This window comes from Mirounga angustirostris, unplaced genomic scaffold, assembly GCF_029215605.1.
Source record: "Mirounga angustirostris isolate CCGP_5_RB_7025 unplaced genomic scaffold, mMirAng1.0.hap1 SCAF_15, whole genome shotgun sequence".
Classification (NCBI taxonomy): Eukaryota; Metazoa; Chordata; class Mammalia; order Carnivora; family Phocidae; genus Mirounga; species Mirounga angustirostris.
The window spans coordinates 60,257,202-60,274,060 of record NW_026991723.1 but is presented as its reverse complement, the minus strand read 5'-3'; the positions used below and the strand labels follow the sequence as shown (position 1 = coordinate 60,274,060).

Below are 16,859 nucleotides of genomic sequence, written 5' to 3'. Positions count from 1 at the left end.
CACCTGAGTTTCCAGGCATTGCTGGATACCCCCCAGAAGGGGTAAACTCACCTCGGTGGAGAAGCACTGCTCCGAGCAGAGTGTGGGCTGGGGAGGGCTTGTCCCGGCAGACGGAGACCACTCTGGGCCGAATGCATTCTGTCCATCTGTGGACACAGGCGTTAGGACTGCTTTTGTCATCGTGCCGTCCCTAAGCCTGAGGATCTGCTGTGCCCAGCACTCTACTGGTCTTTCTTCCTACATGAGGGTAGCCGTCCTGCCCTGCCTTAGTCCTCCTGCCTGCTGCTGGGCTGGCCCCCACCACCTAGAGATGTCCCTCACTGGCTTGAGAACTTTAGTGCCAGAGAGACCTCCTCCACCTTTTCCAAATGGGGACACTGGGACTTGCCCAGCCAATGACATCAGTGGGATCAGAGTTTGAACTCAGGCCGGTCTGACTTTGGTCCAGCCACCCTGCCAACCCCACCTGTCCTAAACACAGAAAGGCATTCAAGTTCCTAGAAAAGTCTTCACTTAGAAGTAAAAGGGGAAACCGAACAGAACAGGCTAGACAGTCTTGCCCCTTCCCAAAGCTCTCACATTTCATACATGTCAGCCCCACCCCTGCCTCCACCCCTCCTCCTACAGTCTTCATGTATGCTTGGCTGAGCCTGAGGACCGCTGGGAATACTGAACAAGGGGCCTGCAAAAGTCACCTGGCCTGACCCCCAGGCATCATTACCCTCCTGCTTTCACACCTCCAGTAACGGGAGGCTCACTCTCTTGTCAGCCTTGATCCTTCAGATCCTCCTGTCTAAACTTTGTTAGTCTTCTCCTGAGAAAATTGCCCAAAATGGATTCATTTTGGCCTACCTGCTGCTTTGTGTGGCACAAAGCAAACGTTATGCCTCTCCATGTTTGCTGGGAGAGGCACCTGCCACCTCTCCTGCTTGCAGATGGCTCTTTGTCATGATTTACTGAAGGGCCTCACCCTGAGCCACCCTCTTAGAGCTTGAGAAATGCCCAGGCGGCCCAGGAAGGCTAATCGCTGCTGATGCATTTATTGAAAGTCTAATTATTTGGTTGTAAATCAAGTCGTTGGGCTCAGCAGCATTTACATTTAGACGTTTGTTCGCCATAACTTGGCACGTGCATCTTAGGCTTATCACTGTGAAGGCTATTTCCGAAGGCAGTAGGCGGCATGCAGGTATTTGCCAGGTGACCTTTTAAGCTCCCAGCTCCCTTGACTCCTAGACCATGTCAGCTGGAGGGAGCCTCCAGTCCTCCAGCTCCATGCACTGCAGTTGGAGACCCCCATCACACGGGTAGAAGAGCTCACGTCCTGGCCCTTGGGCTCAGAACACCTTGATGTCCTGTTGCTGTGACCCAGACAGCTTGCTTCTCCCTCCTCCAGCCCTTGGTCCTCTCATCTGTGCCGTGGCTGTCATGCAGGTAATGGCAGCCCTCGCAGCATCTTGCTGAAGCCACGGGTTGGTCCAGTTGTGGACCGAGGGGCACTGCTAACACGGTCGTACATCTTGCGTGCCCGGCTCCGGGCCCCTTGCTGGAAGGTCCCAGCATCTGCGGATGCTAGCCTGCACACAGTAGGCCCTCGGGAGATGGCAGCCAGGTTTCTGTCCCCTGAGGCACTTGAGTTCTGACTATTTCTTTCCCACCTGGCCCAGGCCTCTCACAGCGTGTTTCTCTGGAGTGGCTACACACTGCTCACAGGTATGGTGACAAGAATTTCTGTGTAGACACATACCCAGCAACAGATCCAGTCTTGCTGGAGGTCAAAGAGAAGCTAGGAGGGGAGCAAACGTTCTGAATCAGAGCCATCTATCTGCTTGCAGAGGTAGCATTGCCAACTGCCAGGCGGAGTTAGGGCAGGAACAGCCTTTTTGCAGGCCCCTCGGAGGCCACGATGGTAGGAGGTACCTTGCCGTGGTCACCCTCCAGGCCGGCTCCCTCACCCAGGGTCACAACAGATCAGCGTTAGGGGCCAGGTGTTTTGTTTTGGGGTTTTTTTTAAAAAAGATTTTTATTTATTTGAGAGAGTGAGAGAGATCACAGAGGGAGAAGCAGACTTGCCGCTGAGCAGGGAGCCAGACGTGGGGCTCGATTCCAGGACCCTGGGATCATGACCCGAGCTGAAGGCAGACGCTTAACCAGCTGAGCCACCCAGGAGTACCACCTACCCCCGCACTGATTCAGCACAAACATCTGTGTCCGTCTCTGCCCCAACAGAGGCCTGGGCTCTGTGGCTGAACACTGGTTGGCGTTGTGCTCACAGAGGGCAGGGGAACTGCAACACTTCATCCCCTGAGAATCATCCTGCAACCAATTGTTGAGGGTATTTCAAATGCCCAGGAAGACCATGGCTTTAGGAGGGAACTTGTCTCCTATTTGTATCTCCTATTTCTTGAGGCCTGGGCAGGGGGCACTGGCTGGCTCAGTTGCCCCCGGAAGGATTTCTTATAGAAACTGCGGGAAAGAGGGGTTTGACCCATTCTTCCTTGTGACCTCCCTCAGGCAAGACTTCTCTTTCTGACCTCTGGGTGCCGCTCATGGCTCTGCCCCTCACTAAGCTTGCTCAGCTGGTCCTCACTGGCTGTCCTAGCTTTCCCAACAGAGCAGCTACTATATCCGGCCTTGGGGGCGGTGGTTTCTACCCTGGCTGGGCCACACTGAGGGACAGGGCAGGACAGCCACCGGCCTGCCCTCAGAAGCTTACAGTCCAGAGGGAAGGATATGTAGGGCCTCGTTGCTGGCTCAGGACAGACCCTCACTAGATAGCTGATGGCTGGATGGATAATGGACGGATGGACCAAGTACCCAACTGTGGGCCAGGTAGGTGCCGAGGGCCCAGAGGGAAGTAAAGCTTGGCCTACAGAGGAACGTCACAATGAACAGAGAGGATTCTTGACCTCAGGAGCTCATAGAGCTGCAGGGAACCCACGTCTCAAGGCAGAAGGAGTCCAAAGGCCCACGTAGACACCCGGATCCATCTGGTTTGGTGGCTGAGCAGGGGAAGATGAGGCTGCAGTGGTAGCTTCAGATCCCTGAACGCTTACCTCAGGCTAAGAAGAGAACATAGGCTTTAGAGTTGGATAGCCATAGTGAAATCCCAGCCTCACCATGTCCTGTGGAACTTGGCATCGGTTTTCCCATCTGTAAGCAGTGGTAGTTACACCAACTTCGCGTTGCTGTGGGCTTACATGAGCTAACACGTAGCACCAGCTCAGCTCCATGCCTGCTGCACACTGGGGGTGTGAGCAGCGTGGGTCACCTTCCTTATGTGGTGGCACTGGGGAGCCATGGTTAGCTCTGAGCCGAGGGACAGTGTTCTGAGCATCTCTGTCAAGGGAGCGGTTCCCCAACCACCTTTCAGCAGAGGGGAACCAGAGCTCCTCGCTGTGTGTAGATTCCTGTAACCAGGTCCTACATGCTAGTCCCAAAAGGCAGTTTCCTTGCCTTCTTCTGCATAAATATTATATGCAAGTATTTTTAAGTCATTTCATCATGAAAAGAAGCGATTTAACATAACTATTACTCAGAATTCTTCATGAAATATGCATCAAGCAATTAGGTCTAAAAGCGAGAGGTGAGGCCTTGTACCCTGCTCGGGCCGGCAGCTGCGGGCTGAGTGATGTTTTATTAAAGCCCGTGATTATGAGACGAGATGGGGCCTGTTATTAGGCCCGGCACACCAGGCACGTTTGATAATCCTGGTGATGAGGAGGTGCTTTTTGTGATGTTAATGAGCGATCTAAACGCGGTGACAGCCCCAGCACCCCCAGCCTCTGTCAGCCATACATGACTCATTAGACAGGTCAGCCACCAGAGACACCCCTAATTGTGACTTTGCTCTCGGAAGATGTCCTATCAAAGGAGGCAGGACTGATGCAGGAGCCTGGCGGGCGGTAGCAGCCTGTCCAAGCTCCCTGGATGCAAGGGCTCTGGGTTCTGGCTGCAGCTACAGCCCACCTTGCTGTATGCCTTGGGCCAGAGTGTTGCTCTCTCCAACCTCAGCTTCCTCCCAAGTTCCCCAAGAGGGTGAGAGGAGATGGTCCCCAGGTGGCTTCTAGCTCCAGAAGCTCTGTCCAGAGCAGGCACAGCATCCCCGGGCATGCTGGTCATCTGATGCACATTATGTTCTCCCTAGAAATTCTCATTTTTTTTCTCTTCTCATGCTAGACGTCTTCTGTGCTGAGTTGGGAGTCATTAAAGCCATCCCTTCCCAGCTGTTTTTAAAACTTTAGCTATTGCTGGGTAACATCTCACTCATGGGGACCTTGTGGCTCACTGATCAGGATGTATTATTATAACACATCTCTTAGGTGTGTGTTGACAAGGTTTTACCTGACCTTTTCGTGAGTCAGAGTTTGACAGATTGTCTCAAAAAGCAAGCCTGCTCACCCCTCAGGGCCTGCCAACCCCATGTAATGGATCACCACCCTGTCCCCATAGCTGGGAGCTTCAGCAGTCAGGACAGGCCATCCCCAATGCTTGGGATGACCTTTCCGTGCCAACCCTGTCCTGTCTGGCCCACCATCAGCTCTGTGGGGTAAGCACCTGGGGACTGAGGCCAGAGTCAAGGAGTCTCTTGTGCAGGTCTAATGTCTCTCCCCTACCACCTTGCCTGGCCTCATGTGGAGTGTAGAGGGCTAAGTAGGATTCTTGCTTAGAGCCGGATGGTACTGAGGTCAGGAGCATGGACCCTGGGAAAGGCCCAGCAAGGAGGGGAGCAGCCCCACTGCTGATTGCTGTGTGAGGCTGGGTTGGCCACCTTCTGCCTGAGCCTCGGGGCTCAGCATACAGCCTGGATCACAGAAGTGCTCAAGAAACATTGTGCTGACCATTCGGGCCAGTGTCCCGTGAGAATAAGACGGGGCCATGGGCAGCAGTGAAATGGGGCATGAGACTGCCTCCAGGCCCCTTCCTGCAGGACACCTTCACAGAGTGGGCAACAAATTATGCTTATACATGTGGGATCCAGGACCTTAGGCCCAGAAGCACTCTCAGAGGTCATCCAGTTAGCCTCTCCCACAGATCAGTGGATGCAGGGACAGAGCCCAGCACCCCCAAAGGACTGCCTCAGGTCCAGCGAACCATGCGGCTTCTGCCTCTGATTCTGTCAGCTGTTCTCACCATTCCTGCCCACTTCCCTTGCTGCATGTTTTAAGAACGGCCACTGTAAAAACGTCCCATTAAACCATATGAGTTACTTCCCTTAACCTCCTTAAAAATTAAATCCGCTCCTCCTGCAACTTCCTACCTGTGTTGCGGGCACAGCTGTGACATTCTGACTGGGCCCGCGGCGAACACATCCTACGCTTTGCACCCCAGCTCTAGATGTGTGACAGTCGTTAAAGCCCAGTGGTCTGGCACCCAAAACATCGCCCCGCGCGAGCCACTCACACAGAGACGCACGACCGTCCCCGGCCACACGCGCTCCGCTCCGCCGCTCACCTGCTCCAGCCCGTACTCTGCCCGTCACACCCCTTCTCCAGGTGAAGGAGCTGAGCGCTTTGTAACTAGTCCCAGTTTCCTTCGCCACACAATTTCAGCACTTCGTTCAAGCAATTCCCGTCCTTTCCAGGCTGGCCCAGCCCTGTGCTCTCTCCAGTGTGGTGGGTAGCTAGTCTTCGCCTAAGTGGGGTTGCACCTTTCTCACGTGGTGCACACCGCTTCCTTTTAACAGCTGAAGCAAGCGCGCCTCCTGCTTTGCAGACGTGTCGAGGCAATTCTCCAATGAAATGACCCTTCGCTGAGGAGCAGAACTTGCCACAGGCTCTGTAATTAGAACATTGTCAGCCTTAAAAAATCTTGATTTAAATTTTAGTTCTTTACAGGAATTATTCTCTCTTGAAACATAATTGCTCTTGGAACGATTTCCTTTAAGCTGAGGGTGATATCTCTAAATACATTATTATGAGCAGATGTATTGCTCAGTGCCCGCACTTCATTAAGCATTTGCTCTGCCATTTGAAAATGGTCCTGGAGTCCAAATTGACAGATTAATAGAGCAGGCGCTGGTGAGCGTGTGGAGCCCAGTCCTGCCTGGAAAAGATGCGTGTGAGCCTTCCACTGCCCCTGTGGGGGCTGCCGGAGCAAGAGAGCTGGAGCTGAGAAGCCTGCAAACTTGTGTCCACATGGAGCTCGGCCTTGCCAGCCTCTCGGCCTTGGTGTCCTGGAAGCCAGGCCCCCAGGGCTGGTCCCAAGTTCTCAGTGCCAAGGGACAGGGTCTAGAGAAGGCAGCAGGAGGTCAGAGTCCCAGCTCTCTCACTAAGTGACAAACATGAGGTAAATTGGACTGTGCTTTGGAAACCAAGCGTCAGCAGATGTGGCAGCAACATCATAAAAGGCCAGGCTTGGAGCTGAGTGGGCAGGGAAAAGGCGGCTCGGACAAAGGCAGATTGACAGAGGAGTGAGTGATCCGATGTGGCCAGAGACCTGGGTGAGAGGTGGGAGGGGTCTGCTCCGGCCAGGCGGAAGCAGTGTGGCCATTGCCATCCGAGAACTGTGCCACCCCAGTGTGCTGATACAGCTAGCAGGCTGCATCATGGGGCACAGGGACTGGGCCTGCTCTGGGGAACTCTCAGGAATTGGGAAGATAAGTAATTGCAGTTCAACCAAGTAAGTGCTGATGGAGGCATGAGTATGCTCAATGCAGTCAGAGGAAGAAAGGAGCCCTACTTGTGGGAGCCTGGAAGACTTCCTGGCAGAGGAAACACTCAGGTTGGGCCTTGGAGGAGGAGGCCGAGTTCACTGAGCAGACGCAGGAAGCCCAGAGAAGAGAGTGCCTGCATAGGGGCAGAGCTGGGGGAAGAACACAGGTTCTCACCACATTCCATTGGCTAAAACTAGTTACGTGTTTGCAATGGCTGCAAGGGAGGCTGGGAAATGTAGTCCCTGTCTGGGCCACCCCTTCCTAGTGACAGGAGAGTACTATGGAAAGGGGAGCATCCATTTCTGGAAAACAGCTCACCTGTCATCCCTGCGGCACTGTTTCCTCATCTGTAAACTGGGGGTGATGACCTGTCCTGCATGCTTGTCAGGGAATTGGGGACTTACACATACATTGCGCCTGTCATGCAAGCCTTAAATACTTGCGTGTATCAGCAATAGGAAGAGGAGCCGAGTCTGGGGGTTTGTTTTCCTGAGGAAGCTCTCGAGGTCCAGAAGACTCTCCAGCAGTGTGTGTTGCTGGTTCCTAGTCCATGCTGGGCTTGGGGGAGCTGAGGTGCAGCTACATTTCATCTGGGCTTGAGCAGCATGGCTGTTTCAGCCTTTGTCACTCTGCAGATCCTAGTAACCTCTGTGTTTTATTCACAGGAGCAACCAGGGCTTTATGCACATGAAACTGGCCAAAACCAAAGAGAAGTACGTTCTGGGTCAGAACAGCCCCCCGTTCGACAGTGTCCCGGAAGTCATCCACTACTATACCACCAGAAAGCTGCCCATCAAAGGGGCCGAGCACTTGTCCCTCCTCTACCCGGTGGCTGTGCGGACCCTCTGAGTGGACCGGCCCCACGCAGCTCTGTGACAGGGCCCAGACTTGGAGGAGCCAGAGGCCCCCGCCCACCAGCCCGGCCAGTTGCGGGCCGCGTCCGACTTGTCGTGTGTATGGTACTAGTACGCACACCACTGCATGTCTCTAGAATGCTGTTGCCACTCACGGGGGCTGGAGAAAGCCTGGAGAAAGCCAGAAGGACAGTCAGTGCGCCACCCCAGCCCCCACCCCCACCCCCTCCTCGAGTTTCTGTGAATTAAAATATTTGCAAATCCAAAGAGATGCCTTCCAGGATGAACAAAGGAGAGCAGCTCCAGAGGGGCGAGGGGCGAGGGGCGGGGCGGGAGCTCCCTGGGTTGCAGCTCTTTGTTCTCCAGCTGTCACGAGTTCACACCTGTGGGAGGGGGCACAGTTTCCCACCAGGGCCCTCCTGGTGCTGGGTGACAAATGTGGGTGCTCTGAGAGCCCAGAAGACCCCAGGAGTCCCGCCTCCCCTCTGGTGTGTGTGTGTACGTGTGAGTATGAGCACCTACGTGAGAGAACATGGTCACACACAGATGTGAGTAAGCCCACTAATCCACTTTTAGTCACTTCAGTGTAATCATTAGGAGATCTTCAAGGAATCATTGTGCAGTCACAAAGAGGATTCAATTATTTATGAATAGGGTGTGTAAATAAAATAGTCATTTAATATATATTCTTATCCTCTTTTTTTTGTTTTTAAATACACCACAGAGGGTCTGAGGGGGAGCACTGCTGGTTTCATTCCCAGAGCAAGGTATGTCTCTGGGTACGTGTGGTATGACAGGCCGTGGCGGCGGGGGGCAGAGCCCTCAGCTCAGGGCTGAGGTAGTCAGTGGAGCAGAGGGGTTTTCTTTGCCCCCTGAGAGCCAACCTGCGGGAAGGTGCAGCCATGCCCTGCATTCAGGCTCCAGCAGAGGTAGCCTCGGGTGCTGACCCACGGGCCAAGCTCTCCCTTCTGCCTACCACAGACCAGTGATGGCAGGTCTGCACAGCACCCAGCAGTCCACAAAGGGCTCCTCCATCATGTGCTCACTGCCACCCTGTGAGGCATTTAATGTGGGGAAAGGGTGGCACCGAGAGGGAAAGTAACCTGCGCAAGGTCACATAGCTCATAAGCAGAAGAGGCCCTTGAGCCCAGACTGGCAGGCTCCGAGGCCAGTGCTTGGCTCTCCACGGCCTCGCTGTTACCCTGCTCCTGGGGGAAGACAAATCCTGACCTCTCGGGGGACCTGGAGTTCTCTTGCTCATCTACACCGCTTCCCACAGATATGAACACACACATTGCCACACCCCACCTCTATCTTACCTCTGTCCTTGACTGGAGCAGGGGTTCTTCCCACACCTTCAGGTTCTTCCCACATTCTTTAGGGCAGACCCTCCTAAGGCTGTGAGGTTGCTGGCTCTTAGCTCCCCCTCCATCCGCTCCCACTCACGCACCTCCACGCTGTGGTTAAATGCTGGTGGAAGAAATAGAAGACTCCGGGGTGCCTGGGTGGCTCAGTCGGTTAAGCATCTGACTCAGTTTCGGCTCAGCTCATGGTCTCAGGGTCGTGAGATCGAGCCCTGCGTGAGGCTCTGCACTCAGCATAGAGTCTGCTTGTCTTTCTTCCTCTGCTTCTCCCCCCTGCTTGTGCGTGTGCTCTCTCAAATAAATAAAATCTTTTAAAAAGAGAAAGAAATAGAAGAATCCCACCCAGCAGCATGACAGACACAGCTTCCATCTACCGACAGAGGTACAAGGGTCCAAATAATGGCATGAGTTGCAGTGTCTTTCTACCTGCCTCCCTGCCACACAATATCTCGCCCTCAGCATTTTGTCTCAGAACACAACCTCCAGCCACTAACAGGCCGCGCCTTTCTACCTGCCCAGCTGATCTGAATGGAATGGAAGCTTGGTGACCATAGTCCCCAGCACAAGGGGCTGAGTTCGAACATCACCAGCAGTTCTAGACATTCAGTACCGCCCGGGGTTCAGAGATGCTTCTGGCACACTGTTCACATGCAGCCTCAGAGGCCCAGCGAAGAGAAAGGACTCGCTGCAGCCGCCTGTCAAACCAGGCAGAGCAGGACTGAGAGCCATGCCCCTTTAGGGGGCTGCCGTGGATTGCCAAGGTTTGTGGCCAAAGCTGTTTCCTTGGCAACCGGTCTTTCCGCCCAGTCCAGCCCTTGGGTCATCCTCCCCGGGGCTGTGGGTCTCGGCAGCCCCTCCCGCCTGCGGATCCCACAGGCCGAGCTGCCTCATGATTACCACTTAGGCCACGGCCTGGGTCTGGTCTCCAAAGACGCCATCCGGACTTTTGTCGTTTTGCATTTTCCCAGACATCCTTTGAGGCAAGAGAGTACCTGGAGTGATTCACATTTCTCTCTCCCTCTCTTTTTCTCTCTTTTTTAGTGAATGAGAAAATGAGTGAGGAATTGGCACTTGTCCAAACACGTGCCAAAGGAGACTGGATCCCAAGGATCCACTTAGAGGCTGGGGACATGGGAGCAGCCCCTCAAGCTGAGGTGGGGTGAGCCAGCATTAGCTTTCTCCCCCACCCACCGGCCCAGATGCCCCCGGGGCACTCCGAGGCTGCAGGCTGGGGCAGTACGGGAGCTGTGGGAACCTTCTTGGTAGACATTCTTCCACAACAAATTCCTCGTCAGAAAAGGCTCTGTGCCTGTCTGAGGAGGAGCTAGGTTGCTTTGCTGTTGACTTTGCTCTTTTAAGGGATTCCTGGGTCCTCCCGCCTTCCCCCCTTCCCCCTCCCCCCCCATCTTCCTGAAGTTTCCCTGGGAGGTCCAACCTCCAGTAGCCTTAGGGACAGAGGCCGGCAGAGGAGCCAGCTTACAGGATGGGAGCTGCCAAAAGGAATTTTTGCCTTAATTTTACGAACCTCTCCCTCTTCTTCCTCTAATTGTGACCATTTCCTCTGTCGGTGTGTATTCATGTTTTCTTGGATATCTAACAATTGAAACAGCTTTTCCCTTTCAGAAACGCTCACATTCAGGTTACTGGCATTGCTTTGGTTTTGGTTTTGGCTTTCTTTTTTTTTTTTCATCTGCTGCCAATTAATGGAAAAAATGAGCTGGATTTCTTTGAGAGGAAAAAAAAAAGCCTCCCTGCCACACAATATCTCGCCCTCAGCATTTTGTCTCAGAACACAACCTCCAGCCACTAACAGGCCGCGTTGCTCAGAGCCACAGGACTGGGTTGTTTTGTTTTGTTTTTTTCTTTCTTTCCCTTCTTTGCTGGCCTCATTATTGACCATAATGCCCTTACCACTTCAGCAGCTCTATCCTTGAGCCCTGAGGGGTCAAGGGCCTTTTTGGCAACCCCCAACCATAGATGGTGGCCACAGAAAGAAAGGAGGCTTTGTGGGGAGAAAGGGCCCACCTGCCTGTCAGGAGACAGCTTCATGGAGCAACCTTTCTAAGGAAAATGGTGAAAAGGGTCTGGGGTTTCGGGAAGGTGGGGCCAAAAGGAGCTGAGCTATGCATCCCCTCCCAGGGCAGCTCAGGGCTGGTGCCCCTCTGTGGCCAGTGAGCGAGCAAAGAGGAATCCTTATCTAGCTTCTAGCAAGGGCCTCATGTCAACAGGTAGAGCCCTTGGCAAGCATTCTGCTTCTACTGCGATCACAGGACCTGGAGATTCCCTTTTTAAGATTTTAACCTCAAGCTCTGGCAAGCTCTCCAGGACACTCTCTCAAAAGCGGTTGATGTCTCTTGTTCAAGGGCCTAGCAGGGACAGACGGCCAGGCTTGCCATTTGCTCTCACAGGCCCTAGGGAGACCTGGCAGACGGAGCAGGCTGACATTGGAGTTGGCCCGTAGATGCCCATGAAGCATCCCGGCTGGATCGGGCGGCCATCCAGCAAGCTGCCATGTCTGTCTCTTCACCCTTCCGGATTTAGTTACCAGCACAGACCGAATGGACCAAGATGTCCAGAAGGAGCCAGCTCAGCCCAGAACCTTAGCTGTCGGAGCAACCTTCCAGAACCCCATGGAGATCCACTCAGGTGCCTCTGGGGCACGGGTAGCAGCCCTCAGCCTATCCTTCCCCTCTCTTCAGGGCTGTGGGTCACTGCCAAGAGGCTGTGCCAGCCACCTACTGCTAAAAAAGTGTCCTGTAAAGCTCTAATTCTGTGTGATAAGCTGTATAATAATGTATATTTAATGTGAAGTTTTAACATACAGTTGTCTTGTTTAAATGGACCTCATTGAGCACACGTGTGTTATTTCTTTGTAATGCAACCGTGTGCCCTAGAAATCTAGTTTGATTGCCTTCTGCTTGCAGAAGCTGAGGTTCTGCCATCATCCCCCAAAGGTGAATTGTTATAGGAAAAACAGAACCTCCTGCTTCCTAATTAAGAGGAAGATAGAGCCCTAATGAGCTCGTTAAATGAAAACAAATTAATTTGTTCAGCAAACATTTGTTGAGTGCCTGCTAGTACTCGGACCTGGTGGATACACAGGAGAATGAGACCCAGACCCGACCCTCAGGAAGTTTCCACTGGGGGGCAAAAACAGGTAGCTACACATGGTGTAATAGGATGGGGCCAGGAGCTGAGGGGGCCCAGATGGGGGAATTGAATCTGCCTGCAGTGGTCAGCAAAAGGGCCTTGAAGGATGAGGGCTGGGTGTTCCAGGCAGAGTAACAGGTGCCGGGATCATCCTGGAGGGTGGAATGGGCCGGCAGGGTGCAGCCTGCCGCGGCAGGAAATGACAAGGCTGCTGGGTCTCTGAGGCTTCATCCTGTGGAGGCAGAAGAACAGAGCAGGGCAAGGGGAGGGGCCTTCCTTCGTCTTCTCTAGTCAGGAAGCAATTCCCTGAAGACTTGGGAGGTGCTGGCCTCCTGTTTTCTGGAGGGGGTGATTACCAAAGGAGAGGCACAGGGTCTCCCATCATTTGCCCTCACCCTAGCAGCATGATGACGTCATCATGCAGCCTGAGGTAGGAAGGGCGAGGGAGGGTCTGTGCCCAAGCCCACCCGACAACGATCAGCACCTGTGGAGTGGCCCCTGCCCCCCCCACCTCACCATGTAGGAACTCAGGCCTCTCCTGCCCCTCTCTCCCAAGGACACGGCCCTCTGCCCCCCAGCAGGCCCCGTCCTCCCCCACTGCCCCCAGGACTCAGGCTGTGGCCCTCCCCCCTCCCATTTCCAATAACCCCGAATCCACTCCTCCAACTCCCAATCCCAGGCCCCCAAGAGCACGTCCCACACCACAACCACACCACACCACACACACACAGGACCCACACCACAACCACACCACACACGCACACACACACACAGGACCCACACCACACACACACACACACAGGACCCACACCACACACACACACACACACAGGACCCACACCACAACCACACCACACATACACACAGGACCCACACCACACACACACACACACACATAGGACCCACACCACAACCACACCACACACACACACAGGACCTACACCACAACCACACCACACACGCACACACACACACACAGGACCCACACCACACACACACACACACACACACACACAGGACCCACACCACAACCACACCACACACGCACACACACACACAGGACCCACACCACACACACACACACACACACACACAGGACCCACACCACAACCACACCACACACGCACACACACACACAGGACCCACACCACACACACACACACACACAGGACCCACACCACAACCACACCACACATACACACAGGACCCACACCACACACACACACACACACATAGGACCCACACCACAACCACACCACACACACACACAGGACCTACACCACAACCACACCACACACGCACACACACACACACAGGACCCACACCACACACACACACACACACACACACAGGACCCACACCACAACCACACCACACACGCACACACACACACAGGACCCACACCACACACACACACACACACACACACAGGACCCACACCACAACCACACCAAACACGCACACACACACACAGGACCCACACCACACACACACACACACAGGACCCACACCACACACACACACACACACAGGACCCACACCACAACCACACCACACATACACACAGGACCCACACCACACACACACACACACACACAGGACCCACACCACACACACACACACACACAGGACCCACACCACAACCACACCACACATACACACAGGACCCACACCACACACACACACACACACATAGGACCCACACCACAACCACACCACACACACACACAGGACCTACACCACAACCACACCACACACGCACACACACACACACAGGACCCACACCACACACACACACACACACACACACAGGACCCACACCACAACCACACCACACACGCACACACACACACAGGACCCACACCACACACACACACACACAGGACCCACACCACACACACACACACACACAGGACCCACACCACAACCACACCACACATACACACAGGACCCACACCACACACACACACACACACACAGGACCCACACCACACACACACACACACACAGGACCCACACCACAACCACACCACACATACACACAGGACCCACACCACACACACACACACACACATAGGACCCACACCACAACCACACCACACACACACACAGGACCTACACCACAACCACACCACACACGCACACACACACACACAGGACCCACACACACACACACACACACACACACACAGGACCCACACCACAACCACACCACACACGCACACACACACACAGGACCCACACCACACACACACACACACAGGACCCACACCACACACACACACACACACAGGACCCACACCACAACCACACCACACATACACACAGGACCCACACCACACACACACACACACACACAGGACCCACACCACAACCACACCACACACACACACAGGACCCACACCACACACACACACACACAGGACCCACACCACAACCACACCACACACACACACATACACACACAGGACCCACACCACAACCACACCACACCACACACACAGGACCCACACCACACACACACACACACACAGGACCCACACCACAACCACACCACACACGCACACACACACACACAGGACCCACACCACAACCACACCACACACACACACACACAGGACCCACACCACAACCACACCACACACACACAGGACCCACACCACAACCACACCACACACACACACAGGACCCACACCACACACACACACACACATAGGACCCACACCACAACCATACCACACACACACACAAGACCTACACCACAACCACACCACACACGCACACACACACACAGGACCCACACCACACACACACACACACAGGACCCACACCACACACACACACACACACAGGACCCACACCACAACCACACCACACACACACACAGGACCCACACCACACACACACACACACACACACATAGGACCCACACCACAACCACACCACACACACACACAGGACCTACACCACAACCACACCACACACGCACACACACACACAGGACCCACACCACACACACACACACACACACAGGACCCACACCACAACCACACCACACACACACACACACACACACAGGACCCACACCACAACCACACCACACCACACACACAGGACCCACACCACACACACACACACACACAGGACCCACACCACACACACACACACACACAGGACCCACACCACAACCACACCACACACGCACACACACACACACAGGACCCACACCACAACCACACCACACACACACACACAGGACCCACACCACACACACACACACACACATAGGACCCACACCACAACCATACCACACACACACACAAGACCTACACCACAACCACACCACACACGCACACACACACACAGGACCCACACCACACACACACACACACAGGACCCACACCACAACCACACCACACACACACACAGGACCCACACCACACACACACACACACACACACATAGGACCCACACCACAACCACACCACACACACACACAGGACCTACACCACAACCACACCACACACGCACACACACACACAGGACCTACACCACAACCACACCACACACAGGACCCACACCACACACACACACACACACACAGGACCCACACCACACACACACACACACACACACACACAGGACCCACACCACAACCACACCACACACACACACAGGACCCACACCACAACCACACCACACACACACACACACACACACAGGACCCACACCACAACCACACCACACCACACACACAGGACCCACACCACACACACACACACACACAGGACCCACACCACACACACACACACACACAGGACCCACACCACAACCACACCACACACGCACACACACACACACACAGGATCCACACCACAACCACACCACACACACACACACACAGGACCCACACCACAACCACACCACACACACACAGGACCCACACCACAACCACACCACACACACACACAGGACCCACACCACACACACACACACACATAGGACCCACACCACAACCACACCACACACACACACAAGACCTACACCACAACCACACCACACACGCACACACACACACAGGACCCACACCACACACACACACACACACACAGGACCCACACCACACACACACACACACACACACAGGACCCACACCACACCACACACACAGGACCCACACCACAACCACACCACACACACACACACAGGATCCACACCACAACCACACCACACACACACACACACACAGGACCCACACCACACACACACACACACACATAGGACCCACACCACAACCACACCACACACACACACACACAGGACCCACACCACACACACACACAGGACCCACACCACAACCACACCACACACACAGAACCCACACCACACACACACACACACACACAGGACCCACACCACAACCACACCACACACACAGGACCCACACCACACACACACACCACACACACACACCACACACACAGGACCCACACCACACACACACACCACACACACAGGACCCACACCACAACCACACCACACACACACACACAGGACCCACACCACAACCACACCACACACACACACACAGGACCCACACCACAACCACACCACACACACACACACAGGACCCACACCACAACCACACCACACACACACACAGGACCCACACTACACACACACACAGGACCCATACCACAACCACACCACACACACACACACAGGACCCACACCACAACCACACCACACACACACACACAGGACCCACACCACAACCACACCACACACACACACAGGACCCACACTACACACACACACAGGACCCACACCACACACACA

The 16,859-nt window shown here is 54.5% G+C and overlaps 1 protein-coding gene across 1 annotated transcript in view; it reads left to right on the top strand.

Annotated features, from left to right (window-relative positions):
- The window catches only part of SHB (SH2 domain containing adaptor protein B), a 134,971-nt gene extending 126,770 nt beyond the window's left edge, over positions 1 to 8,201 (top strand). The window contains exon 6 of the mRNA XM_045882727.3: positions 7,318 to 8,201. Coding sequence (XP_045738683.1) covers positions 7,318 to 7,501 — 184 coding nt within the window. The 3' untranslated portion in view covers positions 7,502 to 8,201. The remainder of the gene's footprint in view (positions 1 to 7,317) is intronic.
- Positions 8,202 to 16,859: the final 8,658 nt, after the last annotated feature.